The sequence below is a fragment of the Anopheles coluzzii genome, chromosome 3, assembly GCF_943734685.1.
Source record: "Anopheles coluzzii chromosome 3, AcolN3, whole genome shotgun sequence".
NCBI classification, from domain to species: Eukaryota; Metazoa; Arthropoda; class Insecta; order Diptera; family Culicidae; genus Anopheles; species Anopheles coluzzii.
This window is the reverse complement of record NC_064671.1, coordinates 58962980-58982468: the sequence shown is the minus strand read 5'-3', so window position 1 is coordinate 58982468 and position 19489 is coordinate 58962980. Positions and strand designations below refer to the sequence as shown.

The window sequence follows — 19489 nt, the reverse complement described above, 5'->3', positions numbered from 1 at the left end:
TTGCAATGTTTAACGGGTTATAGACTTTACCCACATGGTAGGTTCAGAGTAGTAATAGTAGTAGGTTTAGTTTGATTAAACAATAAATGTACTACACATATAATAATTGACATAACATTGGATTCGCAATGTGTTTCCTATGTAATCGATTGTATTACTGTGTTGTTGTGTCTAAAATGTAATCAACTTTAACGAATCTGGACGGCACGAAGGCGTCGGAGGATACCGCTATGAAAAAAGGACGTTGATTGTTCTATACAATTTTTGCATTAATTGTGATACCGCTAAAATAACAAAAACATGTTTGATTTATTTATACTTATATTTCAGTGGTTCCGTCCAAAACAGGCATTTCAACTACTAAAAGAGAATTAAGGGAAAATGAATAAAATACAGATGTTTGTGTTGAAGAAAGTAGGAATGAAAATGTTACCCAAATAGAACCAGTGAATAATGTAGAAAGTCCCATGATAGTTGTTAGATCGAGCGATTTAGTAGATGCAGGAAAATCGCAGGAATCATTACAGGAGTTGCGTAAGGCAAACGATGTACTGAAAGAAAAACTGAACGATTGTTATAAAGAACTCAATGCGTTGAAAATCGAAAACAAAACATTAAAGAAGGAGCTTGAAAAAAACAAAAGAAGGAGTATAGAACCGGTAGAGTTCGTTGCCAAAATAAAAAATATTTTCAAAGGGACTCTTTCCAGCAATCAAATAGACCTGATCATGAAGGAAAAGAAGCGTGTGCAATGGACAATTGAAGAAATAAGCTCTGCACTGACGTTGCGTTATTTCGGAAAACGAGCCTATCGGTACATAGCAATAGACTTACACTATCCCTTGCCAGCTTTATCCACACTTCAAAAATATGCCAGAAAAATGAACCTCAAGCAAGGCGTATTGGTCGATGTTCTTGTTTTTATTGGCAATTTTTCAAGTGGATTGCCCAGACAAGATCGTGAATGTATTCTAAGTTTTGATGAAATGAAGGTGCAAAGGGTTTTAGAATATGATCAATCAACGGATGAAATTTTAGGACCACATGATTATATACAAGTGGTAATGGCCAGAGGCTTATTTATACAGTGGAAACAGCCTGTTTTCATCGGATTCGACACGAAAATGACTAAAGATGGTAGATTTAATTCAAAAATTTTACGAGAAAGGAGTAAATGTCGCAGCGATTGTTAGTGATAACTGTTCTGCGAATATTGGTTGTTGGAAACAGCTGGGCGCCCATGACTATTTCAATCCCCATTTCGAGCATCCAATAACGAAAAAAAATGTTTATATAATACCTGATGCTCCACATCTCTTAAAATTAATAAGAAACTGGTTGATTGATCTTGGTTTCAGATATAAAGATAAAAATATTACGATTGAACCATTGCGCCTCTTAGTAGATTCTAGGCTAGGATCAGAATAAATCTAGTCACGAACGGCAGAATGTAAGCTTAGCAGCGCAATTATTATCGAGGACTACAGCAACAACTTTAAGGCGTTATTCAAATAACGATGATGCGAAACATTTAGCTGAGTTTATAGAAAAAGTAGACCTTTGGTTTAGTGTTTCAAACTCATATTCGCCAAGAGCTAGTTTGGATTATAAGAAATCCTTTATTTGTTCTGAAGATCAGGTGAAAGCATTAGATGATATGTTTGAAATGGTCGATAACATGAGAGTGATAGGTAAAAATAATCATCAAACATTTCAAAAATCAATCCTCATGCAAATAACTTCAATTAAAAAAAATATTCGGAGATATGGTACACAAGCATTCAATAAAGTACATTTCAACGAACAAGGTAATATTTTCGTCAAAAATGTTAAATGGTATCAATGTTTTACTGTTATATTTATTTTTCACTTTCAGCTAAACCAAGATGTATTAGAAAACTTTTTTTCTCAATTAAGACAACGTGGGGGTGTCTATGACCATCCTTCACCATTGGCTTGCCTATATAGAATAAGAAATATTATATTAGGCAAGTCTCCATCCGTCCTATTAAACCAAACTCACATAGCAACCAAAGACAATGACGATGAGCAACAGATACCTGAAACAGACTCACATACTCACAGAAATGACCACCGCAATGAACACTTCGTGTCTGATATCATGTATTCAAGAGCAAATATTGAACCATCTTTGCCAGGCATGAACGTTGTAGAAAAGGATACAAATTTGTTTTATGATATGAATGATAATAGTAGTACCGATAGCAGCACAATAACAGAGATTAATGAACAAGAGGAAGATGGATTTGAGTATGTTGTTGGATTCCTTGGAGAAAATTTAAAGATAATTTTCCAGATCTATACTTAGGATGTTATACATTTGAAAATGATACCGAGCATAGTTATTCTAATCCTCCTTCTTTTGTTCAGCATCTGTCTTTTGGAGGTTTATTCCAACCATCTATAACATTTTTGGATGTATGCCGTGAAATGGAAACCATTTTTTTAAAAACGCATATGAATGGACAGTTTTCAAACAAAAAAAGTATAGTAAGAATATTGACCAATAAGATAAGTAGGAAATTGCCTGAACTGCCATTAGAAATTGCAAAAGCCTTCTCAAAACAGCGAATTATTATACGTATGCGCTACATTAATTTAAAAAAATAAAGAAGAGTTAAACAAAAGGCAGGCATTGAAAAGGAAAGCACACGATGAGAATAGAAAGGGAGCTAAAAAAATGAGGAAATTGTAAATTAGGGTATTTATGTTAATCATATAGTGCAATTTGTAAATAAGCCTGACGTTCGACCGAATTTGTTTATCAAATTTAATTATATCTATTGCCAATTAAACATGTTGCGGGGCAGCATGCGGGTCAAAAAGTTTGCAATATGGAATATCAATAATTATAATCAAAGATATCGCCAATCTATGTTGAGATTTAACACTCTTTTCCACTAATTTTTGTTCATTTCATTGTCAAATTCAATCAAGTGAAATGCAACTGCACTGACTATAACATATGTTCTTGGACAAACGACTTAAACGATCCTAGTAGGATATTAAAAAAAAAACATTTTAAAATAAATCAACCTAGAGTAAACACAAGCGAAAACGGCGAGCGACCTTCAATGAACATACAGTGGAGCGCCGATTATCCGGGCGTGTCGGGACTTGATGGTAGCCGGATAATCGAATAACACGGATGAAAGAATCTGTCAGTTTGGTTGTCAGATATGGGTTTATATGATACAGTTCAATGGTTTGGGAGTTAAAATCAAAACAAACAATTTTATTCAAAAGTTGTGGTTATTATTTATTCGAAAAGAAGTCCGTGATTTTAGTTTGGACTTGATTTTGCATCATGCTTACAATATTCGCCCTTATTTTTCTTATGGCGATTTTATCATTGTAACAAAAGCCCTTGCTGTCCATGAAATCCAACAAACCATCAGCATATAATTTTGCAGTGTTGATATCTACGTGGACCAAGAACGAAGAAGAGTTATATCCGTAATCTTATCCCAAGCCTGAGCCAATGAAAATATGGCATCAACAATAGTCATCTTTTTTCCAGAACTCTAAAACTTGATCATCCTGATCTAAAAGGTTTTTAAGTATGGATGCTCGATAAAAACGCTTCAACAAGCATATCACTCCTTGATCCATAGGTTGAATCAAGCTCGTTACGTTTGGTGGTAGAAATTTTGCTTTCATCATACCGTTGTGCATCGTCAGAAGTGATTCGTTAGGATGTGAAGGAGCATTGTCTAATATCAAAAGAGCTTTTTGGGGTAGACCTTTAGATGCTAAAAAAGATGCAACCTCTGGTGCCCATACGTCTCTAAACCAATTAAGAAAAATTTCTTTAGTCATCCATGCACTTTTTTGACTAAGATAATTAACCAGTAAATCGTTTACATTTATACATTTAAATGCTCTAGGGTTTTTAGATTTTCCGACCACTAGCAGTTTTAATTTGTGGGTTCCGGAAGCATTTGAGCAACACATTACGGTGACACGCTCCTTCGAAGCTGTTCGAGCAGCTACGCGAATCGTGCAGATTTGAACTGCGGATCGGATCACATCCGCGCCCGTTGATGTACACATCTCTATCGATCATAAATTAATAAATAGAGGACGAAAAGGCTTTTTCCCTCTCTTCATCACCAGCAATTTCTTACAACGGCTTCGGTAATTATTAGCAGCAAAAACCAAAGAAAGAAAAGGAAACTTTATCCGAAAACTATTCGCGACGAAACATTGGTGCCGTGACCAGGATTGTGCCGATAGCCTGAATATTCGCAATTTTTTCGATAAAGTGCTAAACACCTTTGCCTTTCACTGCCCGACCGTTACACTGCACTTTACACTACACTCGCGTACACGATAATCGCAGTTTTAGTAAGATGCCAGCTCAACCGCTTATTTTGTCGTCGAGACGAACGATTTTGATTGCCATTTTGGCCCGTTACGAAGAGTTTCTTCAAAACTACCAGCCCGATAGGGATTCTATCGAGGTGGAAACTCGTATGGCCAAATTTGACCAAATATGCAAGGATTTGGAGAACCTTCAACAGCAGCTGGAGGACAGTGCAACCACTGCTGAAGAGATGACACACAATGCCGCCCTTAGGGAGGATTTTGAACGGCGATTGATTCGCGTTCAATCGGCATTGAAAGCGAAATATAGAGAAATTCCGCGCAGCGAAGTGTCGCAGCAAGGAGCCGGTAGGAACCCGCTACAAGGCATAAAACTGCCCACCATCGCTCTGCCGGAGTTTGACGGCGATTATATGCAATGGCTGACCTTTAGGGATACCTTTGAGTGTTTGATTCACGATAATGTTGATTTGCCGCCAATACAAAAATTCCATTATCTACGCGCAGCCCTAAAAGGTGAAGCAGCGCAAGTGATCGAGGCCATTACAATAAGCGCCTCCAGCTATGAATTAGCTTGGAAAACACTCGCTGAGCGATATTCGAATGAATATCTGCTGAAAAAACGCCACTTGCAAGCGATGTTCGGCATCACACCAGCGAAGAGGGAAAGTGCGACAACCCTGCACCAGTTAGTGGACGAGTTCGAGCGTCACAAAAAAACCCTAAATCACTTGGGAGAGAAAACTGACGGCTGGAGCAGCATATTAGAGCATTTACTTTGCACAAAATTGCCCTCTAACACATTGCGCGATTGGGAAGAATTTGCTTCGACCAATGACAATCCGAGCTACGATTCGTTGATTGCCTTTTTGCACCGCCGTATGCGCGTACTCGAGACGCTATTAGTAAACAAACCCGAACCATCACCTATAGAAACACCGATACCACCAAGACGCACCATTTTTCCGCGCACTGCTAGTTTTGCTACCACTGACCGCGATGTTAATAAATGCCCGTTGTGCAATATGCCGCACACCATCACAAAATGCCAGCGATTTAATGCCATGAATCCTGCCCAGCGGTACCGTAAGGTACTTGATGCCCGCTTGTGTTTGAATTGTCTGCGCGACAATCACCGTGCCCGCGATTGCTCGTCACAGTACAAGTGTCGTCATTGCAACTTGGCGCATCACACAATGATTCACACTGAAAGCACTCCCAGCACATCTTCCACTACATTTCCAATGCTAGCTGCGCAAGATGAACCTTCACACACAACACACGCCACTGATGATCACACGGCTAGCATACAACGCAGCTACGCAGCTGCAATAAAACAATCACCTTCACAAATATTATTACAAACTGCACTTCTGAATGTAACCGATGCACACGGCATCCTGCATCCTGTGCGTGCACTCTTAGACAGCGCATCACAGCCCAATTTGATGAGCAATCGCCTTGCTCAGAGGTTGGCTTTGAAAAGTAGCACGGTTAACATAACCCTCAAAGGAGCAGGACTATCCACCAGAACGGTGAGGAGGTCGGTTCGAGCTCAAATTGCTTCACGTGTTGAACACTTTGACTTGGATGTCGATTTTCTGATAGTAGACAAGGTGATCGCTGATCTGCCGGCGCATGATGTTTCCACTCGCGGCTGGAACATTCCTTCGGAATTTGTTTTGGCTGACCCGCAGTTCGATAAATCAGCCCCGATTGATCTCATCCTTGGTGCCCGTCATTACGCTTCCTTCTTTACGAACGTAAAATCGCACGAGCTTGCTCCGAACCTTCCAACTATGCTGAACAGCGTGTTTGGGTGGGTCATGATTGGTCCCACCTCTCCTCAGAATCCTGCATCTCCGACCGATTGCACCGCCGCGTCCACAATCGTCTGCATGGCATCCCTGGAGGAGTCTCTCGAACGCTTTTGGAAGCTGGAAGGGTTAAGCGTCAATGATCCGTACTCACCTGATGAGCGGCGATGCGAAACGTTGTATAAAGAAACCACTCAGCGCGACGAGTCGGGTCGATATATTGTACGATTGCCCAAACAGACCGACTTCACGGAAAAGCTTGGCCTGTCTAAAACTACCGCTTTGAGACGCTTCGAGCTGCTGGAGAGGAGGCTAGAACGCAACCCACAGCTCAAGGAAGACTATCATGCCTTCATGAAGGAGTATTTGGAGCTGGGGCACATGTCGCTCATGAACAAAGATAGTGGGGATGAACGGGCGTACTACCTACCGCACCATCCCGTATTTAAAGCCTCCAGTACCACCACGAAAGTAAGGGTCGTGTTCGACGGATCTGCAAAAACAAGCACCGGTTATTCCTTGAATGACATTCTATGTGTTGGTCCAATCGTGCAGGACGAGGTGCTTGATATTGTGTTGCGATTCCGCACTTACCAAATAGCACTTGTGGGAGATATAGCTAAAATGTACCGACAAATACTGCTGCATTCTGATGATTGTCGATTGGTGCGCATATTCTTTCGATTTTCGCCGCAAGCTCCGATCCAAGTATATGAGCTCAACACCGTTACATACGGACTAGCACCTTCCTCGTTTCTGGCTACACGCACACTTATCCAACTAGCAGAGGATGAAGGGACTGAGTATGCGCTTGCACCTGCAGCCCTGAAACGAAACTTTTACGTGGACGACTTCATTGGTGGTGCCAATAACGTTCGCGAAGCTGTTCAGCTGCGTAAGGAGTTATCAGCGCTACTTGCCAAAGGTGGGTTTGAGTTGCGCAAGTGGACCTCAAACAATCTGAGCGTACTCTCCGGCTTAAGCACCGAGTATATCGGCACACACTCATCGCTGCATTTTATACCCAACGAGACGGTCAAAGCACTCGGCATCTCGTGGAAGCCTGAATCGGATGAGCTGTGTTTTGAATCCAACACTGAGGCTGATGAAGCCACGTCGACCAAGCGATCTATTTTGTCGAGCATTGCCAAAATGTACGATCCGCTCGGATTGATAGCACCGGTGATCGTGCGTGCTAAGATGCTGATGCAGGAGCTATGGCTACTCAAATCCGGCTGGGATGAACCTGTTCCTAATCACATCTGTAAAAAATGGAAGGCGATTCAGAGCGACTGGAAAACGTTATCCGAGTACAGGACTAACCGTTACGCTCTCTTACCAGATGCAACAGTAGAATTTCACACATTTACCGATGCTTCTGAGGCCGCCTACGGAGCATGTGTCTACGCTCGTTGTGAAAACGCGGCGGGAGAAGTCCGCATCAGCCTATTAGCTTCGAAGTCTCGAGTGGCACCACTGAAGCGCGTCACGTTGCCGAGGCTTGAACTAAGCGCAGCTGTCCTGGGCGCCCATCTGCATCATCGCGTCAAGGAGGCAATGCAGATCGTGTGCGCCGAATCGTTTTTCTGGTCCGACTCAACAGTGACGCTAAAATGGATTGCGTCACCTCCCAACTCCTGGAAGACGTTCGTGGCAAATCGAGTAGCTGAGGTGCAACACTACTCTCATCCAAGGCAATGGAGGCACGTTCCTGGCACATCCAATCCTGCTGACTTGGTTTCCCGAGGCATGTCGGCAGCACACTTCACGCAGAATCAGCTTTGGAATAACGGTCCAGATTGGCTTGTGCAACCTTCGTCCCATTGGCCCAGCTCAGATCCAGAACCAAGCGATGAGGCGGACCTAGAAACACGCCAGGTGAGTGCCGCTTTAGTTTGTACACAAACTCATCCATGGTTTGGCATTTCTTCATCCTTCACCAGAATGGTACGCATCATTGCATACTGCATACGTTTTGTGCGCAACACCAAGCAGAAGGCGCGATCACAGCGATCGATACCGCACACCAATGCATCCAAGACGATCACGCCCAAGTACGTGGATGCTGCAAAAATTGTGCTTTGCAGACTAGCCCAGCAAGATGCATTTTCCGCGGAAATCAAGCAGCTAAAAAAGGGAGAAGCATTGATGAAACAATCACCTTTACGAAAACTTACCCCATTCCTGGATACAGAAGAAGTAATACGGGTGGGAGGACGATTGAACTTGTCGCAACTACCGTATCAGTCCAAGCATCCAGCTGTTCTACCGAAGAACCACAAATTCACCCGTCTACTTGCGGAAGATTATCATGAAGAGATGAAACATGCTAGTGGAAGGCTATTGCTATCCCGCATTAGAGAACTGTATTGGCCACTGGACGGACGTCGCTTGGTAAAAAGCATTGCAAGAAACTGCTTCCGCTGTATTCGGCAAGATCCCGCACTCGCCCGGCAGCCGGTTGGCCAGCTTCCACCATCCCGCATCACACCGAGCCGACCTTTTTCTGTAACCGGAGTGGATTACGCCGGTCCATTCTACTTGAAGCCAGCGCACCGGAAGGCAGCAGCTACTAAGAGCTATCTGTGCGTTTTCGTGTGTTTCGCTACGAAAGCTGTGCACTTGGAACTCGTAGGAGACCTCACAACGGCGGGATTCTTAGCAGCGCTACGCCGATTCACATCACGACGCGGATTGCCAGCCCACATCCATTCTGATAATGGGAAAAACTTCGAAGGCGCAGAACGTGAACTGAAGGAGCTTTTTGAGCTGTTCAACGACGAACAACACCGCAACACCGTGGCTACTAGATGTGCTGACCGGGGAATCACTTGGCATTTCAACCCACCAAAGGCTCCACACTTCGGCGGATTATGGGAAGCAGCAGTAAAGACGGCGAAGCGACACCTCTATCGTCACCTGGGCAATACGCGGCTGTCGTACGAAGGCTACTGCACTGTGCTCCACCAAATCGAAGCAGCGATGAATTCCCGTCCGCTGTTGCCTTTGTCCGACGATCCCAACGAGCTAGCTGCACTCACACCGGCACACTTCCTTATTGGCACATCGATGTTCGCCGTGCCTGAACCGGACTACACCCAGCTGAAATCCTGCACTCTAGATGATCTTCAGAAGTGGCAGCTTTTGGTTCAGCGTTTTTGGAAGCATTGGGCCACTGAGTATCTACAAGAAATGCAGAAATGTTATGCAAGTGGTGGCAGCAACAACAGCAACATACTTCCCGGCAGGTTAGTGATCCTCATGGACGAATCGTTACCCACCACTCGTTGGCCTCTCGCGCGTATCGTTAAAATCCATCCCGGTGAAGACAAGATAGTACGCGTCGTTACGCTTAAGACAGCTAAGGGAATAATTACGCGACCGATCACGAAAATATGCGTTTTACCGCTCAGAACTGATAGCGAAAACCACGTGTAGTCTAGGAAGCAACTTTTTGTTGACATTCGTCAAGGTGGGGAGGATGTTCGAGCAGCTACGCGAATCGTGCAGATTTGAACTGCGGATCGGATCACATCCGCGCCCGTTGATGTACACATCTCTATCGATCATAAATTAATAAATAGAGGACGAAAAGGCTTTTTCCCTCTCTTCATCACCAGCAATTTCTTACAACGGCTTCGGTAATTATTAGCAGCAAAAACCAAAGAAAGAAAAGGAAACTTTATCCGAAAACTATTCGCGACGAAACAGAAGCTTTAAATCCATATGCACATTTTTCTTCACCTCCTACCAATGTGTGTTTTGGAAGACATTTTCAGTTTAGCCCTGTTTCGTCTACATTGTACACCTGATCTAAACATAGCTCTTCTCTGTTCAGAATTTCCTCTAACTCTTCACAAAACTTTTCGGCACTTTCACCACAAGCACTAAGTATCTCTCCTTGGGTGGACATCATTCTAATGCCATATCGGTTTTTGAAACGCCGGAGCCAACCACTCGATGCTTTAAAATCGGCCTGATTTCCCATGCCTTCATGAAAAAACTTAGCCTTTTCTGTTAATATAGGTCCACTTATAGGTATTCCTTCTGCTCGTTTTTGATTAAACCAAGTAAGGACGGCAGTGTCCAATTGTTGGTTTATGGAATGCTTCATTGTTTTTCGCTGCGATGGACCAGCTGAGCTATCACAGTCACGAACAAAAGCTTCCAGCGATGATTTTTGCTTTACGATATCCCGAACCGTCTGTTTACCTATCATGTATTCCAATGCAAGATTACATACAGATGTTCCCTTCTCAAATTTGGCGATGAGCTGCAATTTTTGCTCCAAGGATAGAATTTTCTTTTTGCGCTTGTTTCCGGTTGGTTGCTGCATTTTACTCAAATTCTGCAATTAAAGTTTACATCATCAAAATCATTGAATTCCAGCTTATACTTTATAAATATTTACCGTTTCAGCTTCTCTGTGAACAATTTGAACTCTGTGAACTGTGTGAACCCTGTAAACTTACTCGATTTTGATTTTTATCCACGGTACATTTGCCGATTACCAAATCTGCCCGGCTTCCAAATTTGCATGGCTTCCAAATTTGTGAACAATAAGCCTGGTTCCACAAAAATCAACCTTTCAGCAAGTTCAAACCGTTGAAAACATTGCCTATCTTTTCATCCTCCAGGTCAGACCATTACGTTAGGCCTCCCAGGTCGGACCAAGTACGTGACCATTTTTTATTCACAAATAAAAACATGTGAATTTGTAAAAAAAATTATGAACATGAGCAATGAAAATTGCTAAAAAATTATATTTATTTTTTGTGAACGTTATTGTTGATAACTCCAATGTACTCTAATTTTTTTATTGCACTTAATGCGATATATGCGCATCGTGAAACAATTGCTGTAGTTTAAAAATTCAAAATGTCGTCCTGTCCGAACGAATATACACGCACCTTAAAGCGCATACAATAACAATAAACATGGCGGGATCCGATATGAAGCTGTCATTTCTGAATAGCACGGATAATGGGACTGCCGGATAAAAGGTACCCTGATAAACGGCGCTCCACTGTATTATGTCCGAAAGTAAAATCCGGAAGTAAACCCTATTGTTAAATTAGATCATTATCACCCACCTTTGGAATTCGTAGTAAATGTTCCTTTACCGCATAATGGTAATAATGTTAGAGATAACAAATCTGAGTTGAATTTTCGGAAAATGAACTTAGAAAAATTTAGGGAAATCATAACCAACTCTGATTGGATTTTTTTAGAAATTAGAACCGATTCTCCCTCCACTGTGGACGTAGCGGTGGAGCAATTTAGTAATATTGTTAAGGCAGCTCTCCCTTTATGTTGTCCTCGTTCTAAACCCTCCTCTCGCCTTCCTTGGTACGATGCTACATTGCGGTCATTAAAGGCGGATAGGACACGTGCCCTCAAAAAACTCGGTTCAACTCCTTCTGAGTATAATCGTAGAGTTTTCAAATATGCCGCTTCTGCTTTTCGTATTTATAATCGGGCCAGTTATAGGTTGTACCTTGGAAGGCTTCAATGCATGTTATACCGTAATCCTAAACTTATGCCAAGAAGCGTCGTAATCCCTCTTCCCTTCCTACTTCCATGTCGCTCGGTTCGGTCACTACGGACAATGCTGCTGACACCTGTTCCCTATTCGCTGAGCATTTCGCCAATGGTCTGTCTAGACCGGAGAGTCAACCTTTGACAGAGTCTGAGGGCATATGGCCTGGTTTAAACTCCGTCGCATGGGCTGAGGGTATTGTCAATGTTAATACAGTCTCTGAAGCTCTTAAAAAACTTAAGCCATCCTTCTCCCCTGGACCGGATGGAATACCAGCCTCGGTTTTAAAAAAATCACCTTTTCTATTCGTCCCTCTATTGGTACAATTGTTTAACCTATCTTTGTCCTCGTCTTCATTCCTTTTATTGTGGAAGCGAGCATGGCTAGTTCCCATTCACAAAAAAGGTAACCCGTCTGTCATTTCCAATTACCGTGGCATCTCAATACAATGCGCAATAACCAAGGTATTTGAGCATATTATCCATACCTATGTGTTTAAACTCACCTCTTCTACTATTATCCCTCAGCAACATAGCTTTTTTCCTAACCGTTCTACGACAACTAACCTTATGTCCTTCACCTCTTTCGTATCATCCCAGTTAGAGTCAGTTAAACAAGTTGATACTATTTATACTGACTTCAAATCTGCATTTGATCGTATTCCTCATTCCTTACTTCTAAATAAAATTTCACAACTTGACGTCAATAATCTTTTTGTATCTTGGTTACGTTCTTTTCTATGTGATCGTTCCTATAGTGTTAAATATAATGATATGTTTTCGACTCCCTTTTCATGTAGTGCAGGCGTACCGCAAGGTAGTGTTCTAAGTCCTTTGCTGTTCATAATTTTTATTAATGATGTCCGTACCACCCTCCCTCCTGAGTGTTTCCTCTGCTACGCAGACGACCTCAAAATCTTTCTCCCAGTTTCGTCTCCTAGAGATTGCATTTCCCTACAAAATATTCTTGATCGTTTTTCGTCTTGGTGTTCTAGTAATTCCCTCACATTATGTCCTGATAAGTGTAACGTCATTTCGTTTAGTCGTTCGCAGTCTCCAATCACTTACTCGTACGTCCTAAATTCTGTACAAGTCAATCGTGTTTGTGTCGTAAAAGACTTCGGTGTCTTGCTTGACAGAGGCCTCACCTTCAGCCACCACATTGACTCAGTTGTCAATCAGGCGCGGAAAACATTGGGTCTCCTAAAGAAAATTGCGTGCGATTTCTCCGACCCAATGGGCCTGAAGACTCTGTTCTGCTCTCTGGTCAGATCGATTTTGGAGTACTGCTCAGTAGTCTGGTCCCCTACAGCTCGAACCCACGTGGAACGTATCGAGCGGGTGCAGCGATCGTTCACCAGGTTTGCTATATGTAAAATCCGGGGTAGATTGTCCTCCCCCATACCTCCTTACGAGGACAGGTGTCGGCAGCTTGGCCTGGAACTATTGGAAAACCGCCGTTCCCATGCCCAATCATCCTTTATTGCCGCATTACTCCTTGGTAATATTGATTCTCCTTCCCTTCTTTCTTCTATCCCTTTCTACGCCCCTAACCGTGTTCTTCGAAACCGCCCTCCCCTAGTGATCCCTTCCCGCCGAACTGCAGTGGGCCGTAATGACCCCCTTCTTCGTGCAATTCGTCGATTTAACTGTGTATATTCTATGTTTGATTTCAACCTTCTCTTATCCTCTTTCCGATCCCGCATCAGAACCCTCCATAATCCCGTGCTGCCTTAATTTTTAATTTTTAAATTTTAGACTCTAATTTTCTAAAAAAAAATTTTTTTTCTCAAATTTTTGATAATTTGTGTTAAATTTTGTTAGGTTAGGAACATAGGTAATAAGTATTATTTAAGTATTTGTGTAACCAAAAGGTAGACAAATAAATATGAATATGAATATGAATATGAATATGAATAAAACAATACGTTCGATGCTGCATGTTCCTAAACATAAACATAATACTCTCTATTGTTATTGAATATTCTAATTAATAAAATTATACCAAACATGTTCAACAACTAATGGCAAAACATACTGCCCAAATGTAATTGTTAATTGTTAGCAGACAATTTACCAATATTAAATCAATCATACTGAGCTGGCTTGAATATCATCCAAGCCTCGTTCACCCGGTTAAGATGGCCTCCACCTCAGGTTCGTAGAAATGGTTATATAATGTCCGGTTCCGCCTGTTGTTTCTTTCTAACTAGTCTTTCTAGCAATAGGTCTGCGGATTTATCTTATTATTTTGTATGCTTGGTATGTCTTGGATTGGCTTTTAGGCAACCCTGTGCCCTAGTGATGGGTGTTTCGGAGCGCACTAACGGCTCCGGAGCCGGCTCCACATCCACGGCTTCGCTTCAACGGCTCCTGAGCCTTAGGTGAGGAGCCGGTTCCGGAGCCGTTGGTGACGAGCCAGCTTCGGAGCCGTTGAAGCGGGGCCGTAGGTGCAGAGCCGGCTCAGAAATTGTTTGGAGCCGACCTGAGCCGTCTCCGACTTCGGAGCCGTTTTGCCCATCACTACTGTGCACAATACTCCATTGGCTCCGCTATCCTCATTGATGCCCTTAATGCTCTTATCCATGGCACTTTGATTGTATGTTCTATTATGATACTACCGCTATTCTCATCTGTTTTTTTGCATTACATCAGCGCAAGGATACGATGCAACACGCTATTAGCAACTTCATTCGTCATTTCATATCTCTCTTTTGGTCATTTTTTCATATCGAGGGTAGTTGCACAACTACTTGCTCGAAATCTTCTGGGGCCGAGGGGAGCTGTCGGAATCGTCGAAAAGCTCCAGCCGTCCAGAGTCGGCACCGGCTATCGTTGGTTTTATATAGCTGGAATCGAAGTCAGAGCAGGAATGTTTGGAAGCGGCCGTGAATGCAATTCTGGCAACCCATTACAATTCCAAATACGTAATGTATGAACATAGTTCGCGAACATTTCTCAGGGCTACAATACACTGTTCTAACCTAAAAATACAAAAAAAAAAGCTTGTAGCCGATCGCAAATCTATCAGTAAAAGATTCATCTTTCTTTTCATCTGTGTGCGAAGTTCATTGCTTTCCCGGATGGGAAATTATGTTGAAGTGCAGGAGTAGAATCAGGTTACGGAAGTATCCGTCGTTTTCACTACAGTATGCATGACGAAAACACAGCCTGTATACGTATGAACTATCCTAAAAAATACAGAAATCTAGAGGAGAAATGCAAAAAGATTATTAGATGATAATATTGTGCTCATCTATGAAATGAAATACGGTTAGGAAATACAGCGCTTCAATGGTGTTTTGCTGAACAATGGGGATGTCCATTTTGATTGCAGCCGGCAACTGAAGGTCATATATCCTACATAATAAACAAGAATCCATTTTGATTCTGGCCGAAAATGAGCACTGTGCCACAACAGAACAAATGTTAATGTGTAAGTTTCTACAATTATATTCACTTTATTATGTTAATCGTGCGCAGGAGAACAGTATTGTCAGGAGATCAGTATTAAGAAAGAGAGCTTATCCGATCGGATGCTCCTTTTTATACCTTCTCTCTCTCGCCTTACGCTCGCGCGCCTATTCCTTCTCTCGCACCTGTCCTCTCTCACGCACCTACGCACTTTCGCGAGGCTACGCATTTCTCGCGCTCATTATGCGTGTCCTGCCCGACTCTCCCGTTATCTCCTAAGCTCTCTAACTATCTACTTGAGACCCTAATTAACCCTTAATATCGCAGACCTCAAGTGATGAGAAAAAGCTGTCCTTCCCAATTCACTTAATTTGGGAACAGGAACACCACAGAACCCCCCCACCAGTGACGGAGTCGCGATAGAAAAAGAATTGTGAGAGTGTTTGTCTCTTAACTTGAGATTTCATTTAGTTTTTCGCAAAGCGAACATTCTTTTGGCTATTTGTGGTTTTGCCTGTTTTGGAGACACCCTCCATTTCGAAAGCAGGTTTGAGGCGGTCAATCGAAATAGATTCATTTTTTTCTTTGATCTTAACCGTGAAAAATTTTCTGCACCGTCGAACTACCTCAAAAGGTCCTTCATACGGTGCTTGTAAACCCGTTCTCACTTTATCTACCCGTACGAAAACATGTTTACAGGTTTGAAGGTGTTTTGGTAAGTAAACCGGTGTTGTATCATTTAGTTTTGGTGGGCATGGGTCAATGTGCCTTAGCGCTTTTTTAAAATCCTGAACAAATTCGGGTACGTCCTCGACGGATTTTGCAGCAGAGGGTAAAAATACTTCGGAAGGAAGTCGCAAACTTTCTCCATATACCATTTCTGCTGGAGCGCCTTTTAATGCGTCTCTGTATGCTACTCGAATGCCCAGCAGAATCAGTGGCAATCGAGAAATCCAATGCGTATTGTCTTCGCAGGCTTTTAACGCTCCTTTTAAGTGTCGATGGAATCTTTCAACCATTCCATTGGATTGAGGGTGATACGCAGTCGTTTTAATGTGATGTGTTCCTAACAACTTTGTTAGTTCTTCAAACAGTTTTGACTGGAACTGTCTGCCTCTATCGGTTGTGATTGTAGATGGACAACCAAACCTTGGAATGTAATTCCTTACAAATGTTTCAGCTAGCGTTTTAGCCGACATATCAGGCATCGGATAGCATTCCGGCCAACGTGTAAAACGGTCAACAATGGTCAGTAAGTAGCTCATTCCTTCGGATGGTGGCAATGGACCAACGATGTCCATGTGCACATGTTCAAATCTCCCTTTTGGAACGGATAATGCTTCCAAAGGCGAGCGAGTGTGACGACCAATTTTAGATTTTTGGCATCCAACACACGAACGAGTCCAGTTTCCCACGTCCTTGTTCATTGACGGCCAGAAAAATCTTTCGGATAATAGCTTGCGTGATGCGCGAATACCCGGATGGGATAGGTTGTGTAGGTTGGCGAAAGTTTTTTTTCTTAGAGATTGAGGAACATACAACCTATTCTGTCCAGTCGACGACTCGAATACTAGTTTGTTTTTATCCAATATTAATTGATTTAATTTGAATTTGGAGTTTGCCTGACTATTTGAGTCTTCAAATAGTTGTTTCAGCTGTTCGTCTTTTTGTTGTTCCCTTGCAATTGCTTCATATGTGAAGTTTGTAATTTCGTTGGTTTCTCCTATTCGAGATAACGCATCTGCCACAACGTTGCTCTCGCCAGTAATGTACTTTATATCCGTTGTGAATTGTGAAATAAAGTCTAGTTGTCGGCATTGTCTTGGGGATTTTTCTGTTTTTGAATTTAGGGCATGGATCAATGGTTTATGATCTGTATAAACCGTGAACGATCTACCTTCTAGAAAATGTCGGAAATGTTTTATCCCAAGAGTAATAGCGAGCAATTCTCTATCGAATGTGGAATACCTCTGTTCCGTGGGCGTCATCGTTTTAGAAAAAAAACGCAAGAGGTTCCAAAATGCCTTCGCTAGTTTGTTGTAATACTGCCCCTACAGCAACACTAGAAGCATCTGTTGTTAGTGTATAAGTAGCATTACTTTTCGGATGCACGAGCATGGTAGCGTTTGAAAGTTCATCCTTTATTTGATTTAGTGCTTGTTCACAAGCGTCAGACCATTCGAATTTGATTTTCCTATTTTTGTTGTGCTCTTTTACTAACTGGTGAAGCACTCTTAGCTTATCTGAAACGTTAGGAATGAAACGGTGATAATAATTCACCATTCCCAAAACTCTTTGAAGCTGTTTCACCGAACATGGTGAAGGAAAATCTCGAATGGCCATTATTTTTTCTGGCGATGGTGTTATCCCTTTCGCCGAAATGGTGTGGCTGAGGAATTCTATTTGATTCACACCAAGAATGCATTTTGATGGCTTAAGTTTTATATCGTGATCCGTTAAACGTTTTAGAACAATGTGCAAGTGTTCTAAATGGGATTCACGCGTCGAACTAGCTATCAGAATGTCATCTATGTATACAAACACAAAATCTAAATCATGAAAAATATTATTCATGAGTCGTTGAAAACACTGGCTTGCATTTCTGAGGCCAAACGGCATCCTTAGAAATTCAAATAACCCGAACGGCGTGGTTATCGCCGTTTTGTGGATGTCTTCCTCGGCAACAGGTATGATGTGGTACGCTCGAATGATATCCACCTTAGAAAAAAATTTGCAACCATCCAAGTTCATCGTAAAATCCTGCACATGCGGGATCGGATAACGATCAGGTATTGTGATGGCATTTAAACGCCTATAATCGCCGCAAGGTCTCCAATCTGAATCAGGTTTGGGTACCATGTGTAGCGGTGACGAAGCTGACGACGAGGACACTCTGCAGATTCCCAGATCCAACATGTGTTGAAATTCTGCTTGAGCAATCTTGTGCTTTTTCGGATCCAGACGTCGTGGTTTAGAAAATGGTAAGCTTCCTTTGGTTTCGATGTTATGTACTATCGAATGCCTAACTGGCTTTTTATAATCTGGTGGATCCACTAAAGTTGGATATTTTTTAAAAATTTCACCAAATATGCTCGATTCAATCATCCAGTTTTTGGGGGTAGGTGTATCCACTAAAGCGATGGTTGCGATCGTTTCTTGTCCTGTAAGATGATCGATCAACCTCTTTCTTTTTAAGTCGACCCACAAATCGTGCTTCGCTAAAAAATCAGCCCCAATGATTGGTCGATTCACTTCAGCAAGTGTGAAACAGTGCGAAAACACTCTCCTAAGTCCAAGACTTAACTGTAGCAACTTGGTTCCGTAAGTAGCAATAGGGCTACCATTAGCTGCTACTAGTTGGTGTTCAGCTTGTTTGATGACTTTTCCAAAAAGATTGTACGGTATGACGGACACGTCGGCTCCTGTATCTACAAGGAAGGTAAATGTTGTTTTTTCATCGTCAATGAAAAGACGAGAGGAGCCCAATATTGCTCTCGGGTTGCCCGCCGCTGCCGTTGAGCAAATTAGTTTTTTTGCTGCGAAAAATTGCAGGGTTTTTGGCACCGTCGTGCTTGTTCGCCAAACCGAAAATGAAAATAACACATGGGGTGCTTCCGAACCTGTGATGGTGTTCTTGCACGTTTTTGGCTCTGAGATCTTTCTCGCTGTCTTCCTCTATTATTTCCTGTTTGGAAGGAAATTCTCCTTAGCATACTACGCAGTTCAGAAATTTCCTGTCGCAATATTGCAGTTTCATTCGAGGGATTTCTTCCCGAGCTTTCACTAGAAGAAACGCCTGCGATTGATGATACCGCTCCGGCTTGGGTTGCTTCCCACACCCTGTCTGCGATTTTAATTAGCTCATTGATTTCTCGGTTTCCGATGGCAATGAGCGCTACTTCCATTGTTTTTGGCAATCTTGATAACCAAAGCTTACGAATAAGCTCGGAAGTGAGGTTTGCAGAATCACCTGCCAGCTGAACCATGTGTCTGTAAAAATCAGACGGACTACGATCACCCATTTGTACGTGATACAACAACTGAGTGATTCGTTGTTCTTCACTCGCGTTAAGCCTTTCTAGAAGTTGACTTTTTAAATGTGAGTACGGGTTGTTTGGTAATGGCATAGTTATTATGTCCATTATTTTCGGCAAGACGTTTTTCGGGAGCACGCTTAGAACGTGAGAATATTTCGAGCGTTCCCTTGTAACGTTTGAAATATCGAACTCAGCTTCTGCTGCCACAAACCATGCGCTTGGAGCGTCTTCCCAAAAACAAGGCAATTTTGTGGAAATTTTTTCTATGGCCAAGTGAGAGTTTTCTTGTTCCATCGTTCCCGCCACTGATGACGGCCCCGCGGCTCGCACCGGAAT

General features: G+C 42.4%; 1 protein-coding gene across 1 annotated transcript; it reads left to right on the top strand.

Moving 5' to 3' along the window:
- The first annotated feature begins 4373 nt into the window (after window positions 1–4373).
- Window positions 4374–9602, top strand: LOC125907329 (uncharacterized). Its single transcript, XM_049608948.1, has 2 exons — window positions 4374–4695; window positions 5959–9602. Exons 1-2 carry the CDS (start codon window positions 4374–4376, stop codon window positions 9600–9602), a joined length of 3966 nt encoding a protein of 1321 aa, XP_049464905.1.
- The last annotated feature ends 9887 nt before the right edge of the window (window positions 9603–19489 follow it).